Source organism: Martes martes (genome assembly GCF_963455335.1).
Source record: "Martes martes genome assembly, chromosome: 3".
Classification (NCBI taxonomy): domain Eukaryota; kingdom Metazoa; phylum Chordata; class Mammalia; order Carnivora; family Mustelidae; genus Martes; species Martes martes.
Genome location: NC_137890.1, coordinates 92,506,408 through 92,519,574, shown reverse-complemented (window position 1 = coordinate 92,519,574; position 13,167 = coordinate 92,506,408). Strand labels below are relative to the sequence as shown.

The 13,167-nt window shown below is 49.3% G+C and overlaps 1 protein-coding gene across 1 annotated transcript in view; it reads right to left on the bottom strand.

Annotated features, from left to right (window-relative positions):
* TFCP2L1 (transcription factor CP2 like 1) overlaps positions 1-13,167 on the bottom strand; it is a gene marked incomplete at both ends in the record, with an annotated part of 57,000 nt that overhangs the window by 21,693 nt on the left and 22,140 nt on the right. The window contains one exon of the mRNA XM_080799347.1: positions 537-613. Within this exon, the coding sequence (XP_080655473.1) occupies positions 537-613 (77 nt within the window). The remainder of the gene's footprint in view (positions 1-536; positions 614-13,167) is intronic.

Genomic DNA, 13,167 nt, shown 5'->3' with positions numbered 1-13,167 from the left:
GGCCAGGTACAGACAGCTAAGTATGGGGACAACAAGGACCCAAGAAGAACCTCCCATGAAGGCAAATTTCCCACCTTTTAAGGCTAAGACCCCTCCTGCCGGAGCCTTCCTTCCCAGCTCTCTGGCTCTGCGTGCTTCTCCCCACTCAGAACCCCAATCACAGGACAGTGAGAATGAGGACTATCCCCTTTTCCAGAATTACTAAGTGCTTTACACACATGGCTTCATGCAGATGAGACAACTGCTCAGTTAAGTGGCAAAGCCAGGCTCACACCTCAATCTGTCCAACCCAGAGCCTGTTCAGTCAGCCCATGCCCCTCTAGCTCTCAGAACCGCCTGCCTGGCCCTGGCTACTTAGACAACATGCCCCAGGGAACAGGAATCCCTCTCCCAGTCTGGAGCTCTCCCCAAACCTCCCAGGCACTCCTGACCCCCACCTCCAGCAAGCCCAGGTTTCCTGACCCCCACCCCTAGCAGGCCCAGGTTCCCAGACCTCCAACAACTCCTAAGGAGGGAGGGTGGCCCCGTAGCCTTGCCTTGACATATTTTGTGTTCAGATCTTGGAAGTCTCCCAGCTTCCGATTCTCCAGCAGTCGGATTTCATAAGACTGACCTAGAGGAGGGTGAATAGGACATTCTCCATTTCTGAGGGGTTTCAGACCTGGGGTTCACCCAGACAGTGGCCTTCTTGACCTCCTTGGTGGCCTACCCAGGCCTCACGGCCCCAGGGGATAGAGCGAGGAGTCAATGCATGGCCAACTCAGATGGCTGGCTCTCTGGGCCACACACACCCCCCACCCTCAGTCTGTCCCCGCCTGGTTGCACCTAGGACACCCCAGGGAGCAAATCACATGTCCCAGAAACAGCACCTCCACAATTTTTGAAGGATTCAACAAAATGTAGTTAACATTAAATTTATGAATGAATGGGGCACCTGGGTGGCTCAGTGGGTTAAAGCCTCTGCCTTCGGCTCAGGTCATGATCCCAGGGTCTTGGGATCAAGCCCCGTATCAAGCCCTCTGCTCAGAAGGGAGCCTGCCTCCCCCTCTCTCTCTGCCTGCCTCTCTGCCTACTTGTGATCTCGGTCTGTCAAATAAATAAATAAATAAATCCCCCCCCCCCAAAAAAAAACCATTTACAAATGAAACTTCACAGTTCTTTATAAAGGACGCCCCCATTCACCTGGATGGAGAACTCGGCCACCCACTCAAATCCACGTGACAGTAAATAAATGACCATACCCTTCCCCAGAGCAGTCAGAGGAACGAGTAAAAGCTTGTTAAACATTGTCCTTAACTGCAGAATGAAAAGCATTTTCCCAAGTTAAAAGAATTCCATGTATTTAAAGGGTGTGGGATTCTATTTGGTGACACTGCACCAGCGCAGGCTGGTTCAGGAATGCACACGGGGAAAAGGCGCATCCACCTGACAGACACAGCTCGCATCTATGAACCACCTGAAGCAAGCAACACGCGTTATCGGGAAGTGAAACACAGTCTGAAGAAATAGGACACTTCACGTTCCTAGACAGGAAGGCTAGTTCTCAAATGATGTCAGTTCTTCCCAAATTAAGGGAGTGCTATGACTCTAAGACACCCATACATATTTCACAACTTAATGAAGATTTTGACAAACTGAGAGAATGACTTAACAATGGTAAATCTGACTGGCTGGCTAAAATTTTTTTTCTTTCTAACTTTGAGATAGGGTTAGACTCACAAGAAGTAACAAAAATAGTACAGAAAGGTCCTGAATACCTGTCCCCCAGTGTTCCCAGCAGTGGCAGCCGAGGTTAAGTACGGGACACCATGGAAACCAGGAGGCTCACCACGGCACACGGCAGTTCACACTCAGCTACAGGCCTGACACAGAGCTCCCTGGGGCTTTGCAGGGACTCAACTCACAGCAAATACATCAAGCCAAGTCACCAGAGGACTGAAGTCAACTTTCTTAAGGTCTCATGTGAACATGAATCATACTTATCAGACACTCGACAGGGAAGGACATTCTGAAACAAAAACTGGAGGAAAGGGAAATCTACCTATATTAAATTCTCTCTCTCTCTACACACACACACACACACACACACACACACACACACACACACAGGAATTAAACTTAAATGCAAACAACAGATTAGGAACAGCACAAACCCAGTGGGTAGCAGTTTTAAAACAGCTAAAACAGCCACGATTAGTAAAAACACCATGTTACTGCCTGCGGTGGGTGGAATGCTGCCCCCTCCCCAAAAAAATCCCTCCTACATATCCTCGTCTCTAGGACCTATGAACGTTGTCTTGTATTTGGAAAAAGAGTCTCTGCAGATGTAATTAAATTAAGGATATTGAGATGAAGGTATTCCTGGATTATCCGGAGGTCCCTAAATCTTTTGACAAGTGTCCCTGTAAGAGACACACGGGGAGACAGAGAGAAGAGGAGGCAATGTGACCAGCAGAGACTGGAGCGACACAAGCCAAGGGACCCCTGAAGCCCCCAGAAGCTGGAAGCTGCAGAGAAGGGCATCTCCCCTAAAGCCCTGCCAAACAACACGGCCCCCTACGGACTGCCGACTTCTAGCCTCCAGAACTCTTCTAAGAGAATAAACTTCGGGTGTTCTGTGTTAAGCCAACATGTTTACAGTGATTCGTTAAAGCAGCCACAGGAGGCTGATACACTCCTCCCGGCCACAAGTAACACAATGGGTGAAGAACCTGCAATTCCATCATTCATTCCAAATATTGGCTGACAACAACTACTATGAAATGCCACATGAATTCTAGGGACTCGGAGACGAGCCAAATGCACACCGGGCTGTGTGTCACAGAGCTTGTCCCCATGGCTCCCACCCGGCCTGAAAATGAGGCTGGCCATGAGCAGAAATACCCACTCAGCCAGTGCCCTTCCCAGCTGCTACCAGCCTGTGATAGGACCAGTAGACACAAGGATGTACGGAGTCCCCATCCCCCTCAGGACAATGTGCTGGGCACCCTTCCTGTGAGAGGGAGGAGGCACAAACCCCAAACTTTTGGCCTGCCCACTTGCCAGCTCAGAAGTTGCAACTCACAGAAGGGTCCTGCTGACCTAACCAACACACTTCTAGCTTTCGAAAAAAGCCAGATTTTTACCATACATTTCCGGGCTCCTGAGCCAACATTCCCTTAACAGCGACGTAAAATGGAGACTCACACACCCTAACTGGTTTTTCCAGTGTCCTCTACCTTCTTCCTTTCCTTCCAAGGAAAAATGTAGCCAGCTCCAGCATGAGGCCCAAGGCCCAAGTGCTCACCACCGTGATGGGTGCCCCAGAGCCCAATTAATACTGATCCGCAGCTCTGCAGGGCAACCCCAGCTCATGCAAACTGAAGGCACCTCTTGCCCCATCCAGGGCACTCTCTTGAGCCTGAATACAGAGTCTGGAATCAGTGCTAGTTAAGTGGGGTCCTAGGCCAGGGGCTAGGCCTCTACCTGCTGTGGAGACCGGACCCCTGCGCTTCCTCACTGCCTCTGCCCCCACCCATCCTTGTCCCTTCTTCCTGCATGCACATGTTCTGGAGCCCCTCCCTCCCTGCCTGCCTCAAAGCCAACGCTGCTGGGGCCAGGCCCACCTCCCCAAGCCCAGCTCTCACACAGTGCGGTGCCATCAGAAGGCCATGGTCCCTGCTCACACACACTGATGAACAAGGTCACAAAAGGAGAACTGACCCGGGGCACAGGGGCACCTCTCTGCTCGGCCAGCATCACTGTGGGACATGGGTGGGAACACGGAGAGTGGGCTCTGGGAAGGCAGAGTATGTCTGTTCTGCTCACCACTGCACTGTTTGACACACAGCAGGGATCAGCAAGTGCGCAAACATGGTTTCATATTCTTTACCATGCTGTTCTGTGCTACGACCATAGGGTCTGCAAAACTAAGACCCAGTCTCGCCTTCAAAGGTCAGCAGTCTTCTGGGGTGTATCATACCACACAGGAAAAGCACTTATATAGGGCAGAATTTGGAAAATCTGTCTAAGAGACAACAAAGATCCAAAGTTGGGAGACGCTCACAGAGAATGGGGAGGGAGGAAGGGTGACAAAGGTTTGAATCAGGAGATAACACTGGAGATGGACTTTGAAGGGTGTGCAGGACTTCTGTAGTGGAGGGGATGAATGAATGAGCAAGTAATCCCAAGCAAAGCTGAGGCAAGGTGGTGGGAGGGGAAAGGCGTGCCTCTGGGGAGCAAGAAGTAGCAGCTTCCATTCACTGGGTGCTTACATAATGGCAAAGTCCTGCTTGGGATTAACTCACCCGAACCTTAGCGTAAGTCAATAGCTTGCAACCGGGGCAGCTTAGGATCGTGAGCCCCACTGAGAGGAGACAGCAGAGGGTCAGAGAGATTACCTGACTTGGGCAAGCTTGCACAACTAGGAAGTGGCAGAGCCAGGAGCAGAAGCGTCTTGTTTCTAGAACCTACCATATCCTCCCTGGTGGGGATCATTTGCTGGGCAGAGGCCATCTGCAGTTCTACATGATTCTCTCTCAACTTCTCTCTTCTGGACAGTATCAGGTTCCCTCCTGCATCCTGACCGAAGTTTGCCTACAGTATCTCATGGCATAGAAACCTTCTCCATCCCAGGACAAGACAGGTTTTTTCCATCCTTCCTTCTTCTCTCTAGGATTAGCAATAAAGAAGATTCCTAGGATGACCAAGTCAACCTGCTGGGTGATCCTGGATACAGCATGTTGGCTCCATTTCCTAGTCTATAAAATATTCTGTTTCCCGGGGTGCCTGGCTGGCTCAGTCAGTTAAGCATCTAACATCGGTTCAGGTCATGATCCTGGGGGTCCTAGGATTGAGCCCTGTGTCAGGTTCCCGGCTCAGCAGGAAGTCTGCTTCTCTCTCCCCCTCTACCCATCCCTCTCATGTTCTCTCTCAAATAAATAAATAAAATCTTTTTTAAAATCCTAAAAAAAATAGTCTGGTTCCCACATTCTAAATAACAATGTGGGAAGAAAAACAAGTACTACAGAAAATGAGAGGAAAGCCTGTTCTAATTTTCCAAATTGTAAAATGTGGCAAAAGAAAAAGAAGTTGGCCCTAAAATCAAGGAAAGAGGGTAATAAGTAACTGTCATTTAGTTTCTGTACAGTTACATGTCAGGACACGGCCAAGCACAGCCCGTTATGTGCACTACTTGATTTAGTTCTCTCAAGAGTCCTAGGAGGAAAACCCATTACTGTCCCCATGTTACAGATGAGGAAATTAAAATTAAGATCCAGAGAGGTTAAGAATCTTGGTGAACATCCAACCTGGGTCTGTCAGACTCCAAAGACTGATCACTTAGCTGAACTACTCCATACGATCTCCAGTGGCTTCAAAGGTCCCTTCTGACTCTAACATTCAAGGAGTCCATCTATTACACTTCCTCCTGAATTTCCTCTTATTCATCTTATTTTATGACCCTCCCTCTCCCACACACTTAAAGCCTCGCCTTCCCTTACAGCTCAAATCCTACATCCCCTCTGACCTCAGCCCCCTGAAGTAAGATGCACCTTTGAAGTCTGGTGGACACAGAACCACACTGTGGCATAAGGTCTGGTATTTGTTTCCTCACGATCAACTAGTCTCCCTGAAACACATATTCCTATTCCATTTAAAATACTCCAAAGAGATAAGCTTACAGAACCTAAAACCATGTCATTTTTGGCATGGAAACAAACAGACCAAAAAAAAAAAAGAATAAACCCAGAAACAGACTTTTAGATACTTGGAAACTTGATCTATGACAGTGAGAAAAAAAACACAGACTTTTTTAAAGATTTTTATTTATTTATTTGTTTGACAGACAGAGGGGGAGCAGGGGAAGTGGGAGAGGGAGAAGCAGGCTTCCCGCCTAGCAGGGAGCCCCAATGCAGGGATCATGACCTGAGCCAAAGACAGACCCTTAACACCTGAGCCACCCAGGCACTCCAAAACACAGACTTTTTAACAAGTGTGGGATATCCATTTGGGGGGGAAAAAAATCCCTACCACACACCATGTATAATAAATTAATTCTAAGAGCACCTGGGTGGCTCAGTGGGTTAAGCCTCTGCTTTCTGCTCAGGTCATGATCTCAGGGTCCTGGGATCGAGTCCCAAATCGGGCTCTCTGCTCAGCAGGGAGCCTGCTTCCTCCTCTCTCTCTGCCTGCCTCTCTGCCTATTTGTAATCTCTCTGTCAAATAAATAATAAATAAATAAAAAATCTTTAAAAAAATTAATTCTAGGTGAATGAAAACTGTAAAATAAAAGCAAAACCTTAACATTTCTAAAGAAAATATGAGATTCTTTCATGACTGTGGGGTAGGAAATGATTTTCTGAAGTAGACACAAATAGACAAAAGGAAAAATTATGTCCGTTTTATTATATAGAAAACAATGCTAAAATTTATACTGAGACACTTTCGAAAATGCCAGGGGTGGGGTGCCTGGGTTGCTCAGTTGGTTGAGCGTCTGACTCTTGGTTTCAGCTCAGGTCATGATCCCAGGCTTGTGGAATCAAGCCCCGCATCATGCTCATGCTCAGTATGGAGTTTGCTTGTCCCTCTCCTCTGCTCCTCCCCAACACACTCATGCTCTCTCTCTCCCTCCCTCAGATCAATCTTAAAAAAGAAGGAAAAGGAAAGGGAAAAGGCAGAGGAGAGGAGAGGGGGAGAGGAGAGAGGGAGAGGAGATGGGGAGGGGAGAGGAGGGAAGGGGAGGAGAGGGGGAGAGGAGGGAAGGGGAGGGGAGGGGTGGGGAGGGCAGGGGAGGGGAGGGGTGGGGAGGAGGAAGGAGGGAGGGAGAGGAGAAGGAAGGGAAGAGGGAAGGAAGGAAGGAAGGAAAAATAAATGCCAGGGGCGCTTTTAACAATTACACAGTCTCTTTAAGGGGGGAATGACCTGGAAAACTGAACCTTAATAATCACCTTATGGAAAGAGAAAATGATCAAGACACACACAAAGAGATGCTGGTCTCTACAAGCATGCAGGATAATGCAAAGTAAGGTAAGATACCATCTTACATCCACTAGAGGGGTAAAAATTACAGTCCGACAGTTTAAAGCATTGATTACAATGCAGAGAATGGGTATTCGCCAGCACTGTTGACAGAAAGTATTATATTGATATAACCATTTTGGAGAAGTCTGGCAAGAAAGAGTTTCATTAAGGATATACAAACCCTTCAGTCAGGCAAATCCTATTCCCGGGCAGAGCCTAATGAAGCGCCTGATGTGTGTCAGGAGACAGACAAAAATTGCTCCCCGCAGCCTCACTCATCATGGGGAAAAACTGTCAACAACCTATATATCCAGCACGAGGAAAAGAGATACGTTAATTCTTTTATTTGACTTAGAATGAGTTTCATTCTAACTGCACACAGCATTTAAAATGAGCACTCCACGTAGATGAGTAGAGAGACGTACCAACACAGAGAAATCTTGAGTCATTAATATTAAGCAAAAAAGTAAGGTAAAGACACCTGGCTGGTTCAGTCAGCACAGCATGCGACTCTTGATCTCAAGGCTGTTAGGTTCAAGACCCACAATGGGTGTAGAGATTATTTAAAAATAATTTATTTTTTTTAGAAAGGTTCATGGGGACACATAAGACTACTTATGTAAACTCTGAAGATAAAAAAAAAAATGATGCTGTTAGTTTTTATGGCTAACTACCACAAGGAAGTAAAACATTTAAGAATCTGCATGGAGATTCCAATCCACACCAACACTTTAACCAACACCAACTTCACAGGGGGTTTTTGCTTCCAAGGAGGGAGGAAAGGCTTCAGCAAGAGGTGAGGTCAGAAGCAAATTTGGTAAGGCTGAATGAAAACTACCTCGGGCACGTGAGTTATTTGTTCTCTTGTTCTGTGTAGTATTCAATCGATCTGAAATCCATACATACATACACACACACACACACACACACACACACGACTGAGTGGCAGAAAGACACTTGGGGTGGCTGTCATCTGCGCTCCGTCCTTCGGACCCCAACACCAGGCGGTCACGGCACCTGCCCCACCCCCACCCGTGCAGTGCCAGTGACGTGCTGTATAGAGGACGTTTAGAGATGCTGGCAGGCAGAGCCTTGACCTCACTCATTTATTTACACACCACCCCCCAATTCTGGCACTCAAATAAACTGCCTGTTAAGTGATGAGCCTATTTACTTAATCAACCCACTTTTTAGTTTTTAAAATTGTGTACCACAGAAAATCATCAGCACTTACCATAAATACATAGCAACTGAAAAATGAGAGAGAGATGCATCTCCCATGGTTCTTCTGCGCACTCCCCAAATTCCTAGGGAAGCCAGTCAGCACCACCCAGGTTTGGAGCCTGGGTTCATAGCTGGACCCACCACTGAATCACTCCACTTGTGAGCCTCAGTTTCCCTATCTCCACAATGTGGACAACATGGTGCTTAAGGTAGAGGGCTGTTGGGAGGCCCTCACCCGGTGGTGAGCAGCGCACAGGTCTAGGGCTGGATCTCGGACCTCCCAGTGGTGAGAATGCTGGCAGACAGCACACCGCTGCAGGGCCTGCCAGCTGGTGGTGGTCCTTCTTCAGCCTCCCCCAAAGCCATCAGGGCAACTCCCTCTGCCCCTGCCCCACGCTCTAAGTTGGAGCTGTTCAAGGCCTTTTAAAGGCCAGCAGGAAGGAGCCCCAGGGTCAGCACCTGAAGATGCACACTAGGCCTCAGCAGGCAGCCCCCAGGCCAGCCCAGCCCAGCCCAGAGGAGCTGAGGTGCCAGGAGCTGCGTGAGCTGGAGGATGGGGGGTCACAGGCTTCACATCCCCCTCCCCACCCTGACCCGCAGAGCCCCGGTGAGCCCTCCCACCTTGGCACTCCAGCTTTAGTCCTCAGGGAGCAGTGAGGGGCCCCTCAGCTGGCCTGAGGCTCAGTAGGGTGCTGGGCCACATCCCCAAGAATGGTTTGGACCCTGCCAACGGGGCCCGATGCCATTCCCAAGGGTGTAGAATCCTCCCTCTACTGCAACCTTAAGACTATGGCCAGCCTCGGCCCCTTGCCCTTCCTTACCTCCACCTCACACCAGAAATGGAAGAAGGAGGGCAAGGACGATATGGTATAGAACAGAAACCTGTTCCCCCAGAAGAGATGTGGCCACTTCACACTGCGCCCAGTCCAGACAAGTGCTCAACAGACCTTCGTTTTCTCTCTCTTCCCTCACAAGCCGTAATTTCTAATACCTTCTAGCTCAGACATCAGCCAACTTCCTCCCCGAAGGGCCAGACAGTAACTAGGTTCCGCCTCGTGGGCCACAGGATAATCTGTCACAACTCCTCGACTCTGCCACTGTAACACGGAAGCAGCCATAAATGTGGGAATGAAGGAGTGCGGGCTGTGTTCCAATAAAACTTTATTTATAGACATTGAAATCTGAATGCTTACATAATGTTCACTTTTTCTGCTGACCTCTTCCTCCCAACTTCTTTTGAGGCTTTTGCAGCTTTGCCCCTTGGCTTTCTTGCACAATGCCTAAGTCAGAGCTCCTCGACTGGACCGGAAGCTCTGAAGGAGAGAACAGCTATTCATTTACCTGAACCGGGTGTGTGCACGCAAACACACACACACACACACACACACACACACACACACACCACCACCACCACCACCACCACCACCACCACCACCACCACAGCACTGGCACGGGACAGGCTTGTAATTAATGGTGGCAGAATGTGATACTAAATTCCCTAAAGCAGGTAAGAGAGCTAGAAAGAGTCAGCCAAACAAGAAGAGCGTGAAGACATGTGGGCCTCCCTGAATGGTCAAAGAAATGCCAAGTGGCAGTAATGCCAGGCCGGTTTCATATATCAGACTGCCAAAACTGTGACTGCTAGCGTCCCCAAAGGACAAAATACAGGGCAGCCCACACACGTGCTGGAGGTGGGAGCCTCCTGGACATTTTGACATACCCATCAATACTGAAGATACACACAGTCTATGATAGAAATGCCCCATTAAAAACTTGCTGAATAATACTCACACGTGATTGCACTTTTTTTGAAAATGTTCTACATATCCCCTTATTATCTGAGCCTAACATTACGCATCTCACAATAGATAGAAAAGGACCCTTCCCAGGGCACCTGGGTGGCTCAATGGGTTATTAAAGCCTCTACCTCCGGCTCAGGTCATGATCCCAGGGTCCTGGGATCGAGCCCCACATCCGGCTCTCTGCTCGCTGGGGAGCCTACTTCCTCCTCTCTCTCTGCCTGCCTCTCTGCCTACTTGTGATCTCTCTCTGTCAAATAAATAAATAAAATCTTTAAAAAAAAAAAAAAAAGGAAAGAAAGAAAGGAAAGGACCCCTCCCTCCTAAATTCTTTTTTTTTTTTTTAAGATTTTATTTATTTATTTGACAGAGACACAACCAGAGAGGGAACACAACCAGGGGGAGTGGGAGAGAGAGAAGCAGTGTCCCCACTAAGCAGGGAACCTGATGTGGGGCTCGAACCCAGGACCCTGGGATCATGACCTGAGCCAAAGGCAGACGCTTAATGACTGAGCCACCCATGCGCCCCCTTTCCCTCTTAAATTCTATACATCCTAAGCATTAACTTTGTGGAAGACGGAATATACGACACATGAATTTGAAAAACACACAAGACAAAGCGTAGGGAGTGCCTTGTACTGTTCCAGACATGTAACAGATATATCCACAGTGACAGTGATTGGTATTTTTTCTTCGTCTGTCAGGCCAGTACCCAATACACAACCAGAGAGACGGGCATTTGGGGAAAACAGTCTTCATCCACCAAGCAGAACACCAAACACGTGCAGGTGAGGGCAGATACAGGGAGGTTCCTTTAAGGAGGGAGACCACCTTGAAAACCCATAGGACATTAGGACTGTACCCATTTTAGAGGTGAGGATACCAAGCTAGAGAGGTAATGATGTGCCCCAGGTGACGCCACAAGTTAATGGCGAAGACTCAGCAGCCTGTGACCTGGCCCAGGACAAGAAACGGGAGGGCAGCTGGGGTCAGGTCGGATGCCCTGGAGTTGAGCCTAGACCCTCCCACGTCCTGGCAAGTTCTCGAACCTCCATGCATCTTACCCTCATCTGCAGAACCGCCCCATGCAGAATGGTTGTGCGATTAAAAGAGAGAACGCACCCCGGCCCGGCACACAGCGAGCGCTCCATGTGCTCCACCAGCGCTGGCCACCACCAGCACTTGCAAAAGAGCGCGAGACAGGCTCCCAGGCTCTCAGCCCCCCATCCCTGCACTTCCCACCGTACTCAGCTGTAACACAGATGGGCCCCTCCAGCCCTCAGGACAGCTCCACACACCCAGGGGCCCAGCCACCCAAGGTCACACAGTCAGGAGGCAACCCAACTGGAACCCGAACTGGGACCCGACCTGGGACGACTCCCTCAGGGCCACCCCAGTCTCTTCCTGACCATCTGGGGGAGGAGCGGGTGGGGACGGCTGCCCAGAGCAGGCCCCACCCTGCCTGCCTCCCCCAGGGCCCTGCCTGCTGGTGCCCTGGCTAGCAGCTCTGCCCAGCGAGCGGAACCCTGCGCAGGGCCTCCTGCCCGGATCGCGGTGTTCCCAAGAACAAGAGGCAATTGCCCGGGGCCGGCCAAGATTTAAGGCTTGTTTACTTTCCAACAGTTACTGCTTTGGGTAATTAATGCTACATAAAACATGATGGAGGCCATCACTGCCTCAGCGGTGGGAGCGCTGGTCACCACCAACACTGTAGTCCCGACAGGTGCAGGGAGCCCAAGTCCGCTTACATGGGGCCCGGCACAGGGTGCTTGTCCCATCCCCGCCTGTGTGTGCTATCGTGCGCATGTGTCAGCACGGAGCACTCAACACCAGCAGACTTCCATGAAAAGGCTTTGCCATTCACACACTCAGGTCTTGATCGTGATGGCCTATTGCCTGTGTGACCTTGGGCAGGGCACTTAACCTCACAGCCACTGCAGTCAGGGACCAGGCACCCTGCCCAGCACACAATGGCTCCCTTCCATATGGACAGTAAGTATGTGTGTGTATATACAGAAGGAAAGGTCTCCATGTCTCAGGAACTCTCCAGAGAAGGGACCACTCCCAGGGCCGGAGCAGGGAAAATGCAAGACGCTCATCTCATCTCCAGCATCTTGCAAGTGCCAAAATCGAGGATGGCCTTAAAAAAGGACAGAGGCACGTCAAGGCGACACAGAGGCCAATCTGAAGGAGCTCCCACTAGCCACCGCTGGAACACACTGGGCAAGAACAGAGAAACAATGATGCTGAGTTTTAACACAGAGAATAAAGTAAATATTCACAAGTCCATACTGATGTAATAAATAAGTGAATGCATAAATTAATGGTAAAGAAGAAAAAGCTTCTTCTTATAGGAGCATTCTGTATGGCAGGAAAGGGATGCAGAAAGAGGGACATAAACAGAAGATGACCATTAAGCAAATGCTACACTAAAAACTGATGCAAAAATGATCAATTACTGGGTGCCACAACAGCGGGCACAGGTTTGAGGATGATTAAGACATCAGCATAGTCTCCAATTATTCCCCCCACCCCAAGGTATTTATTGATTACAAAGGGGAAAATACCAACTTTGCAGCAAAGAAACCTGGCAGCCCCCCTTAAGTCATCAAGGTTAGCACCACTGGCCAGGAGACAGATCAGCATCACGAGCCCATGTAAACAATGCACCAGCCAGGGCACAACGCCAGTTCTGCAGCATCCTTCCCAAAAAGGCAAACCTCAATCTCACTATTTAAAAACATCAGACAAACCAAAATTGAGGGCATTCTACCAAATAACTAAGCGGTAAAAGCACCAGTAAGAACTCTTTAAGCATGAAGGTCACGGAAGACAAGGGAAGACTAAGGGATTGTCACTGATGACAGGGGCCTAAAGGGACATGGCAACAAAATGTCAAATGGGGGTGCCCAGGGGGATCAGTCGTTTAAGTGTCCGACTCTTCATTCAGCTCAGGTGGTGATCTCAGGGTCGTGAGATCGAGACAGTGATACTGGGGCTCATGCTCAGCAGAGAGTCTGCTTCTCTCCCTCTCCCTCACCACCCCCCAACTCTCTCTCAAATAAGTAGTTTTTTAAATGCCATGTAGAGATCCTGACTTGGATCCTGAGCAGAAAAGGGACAGCACTCGAGACACTGGTAAAGT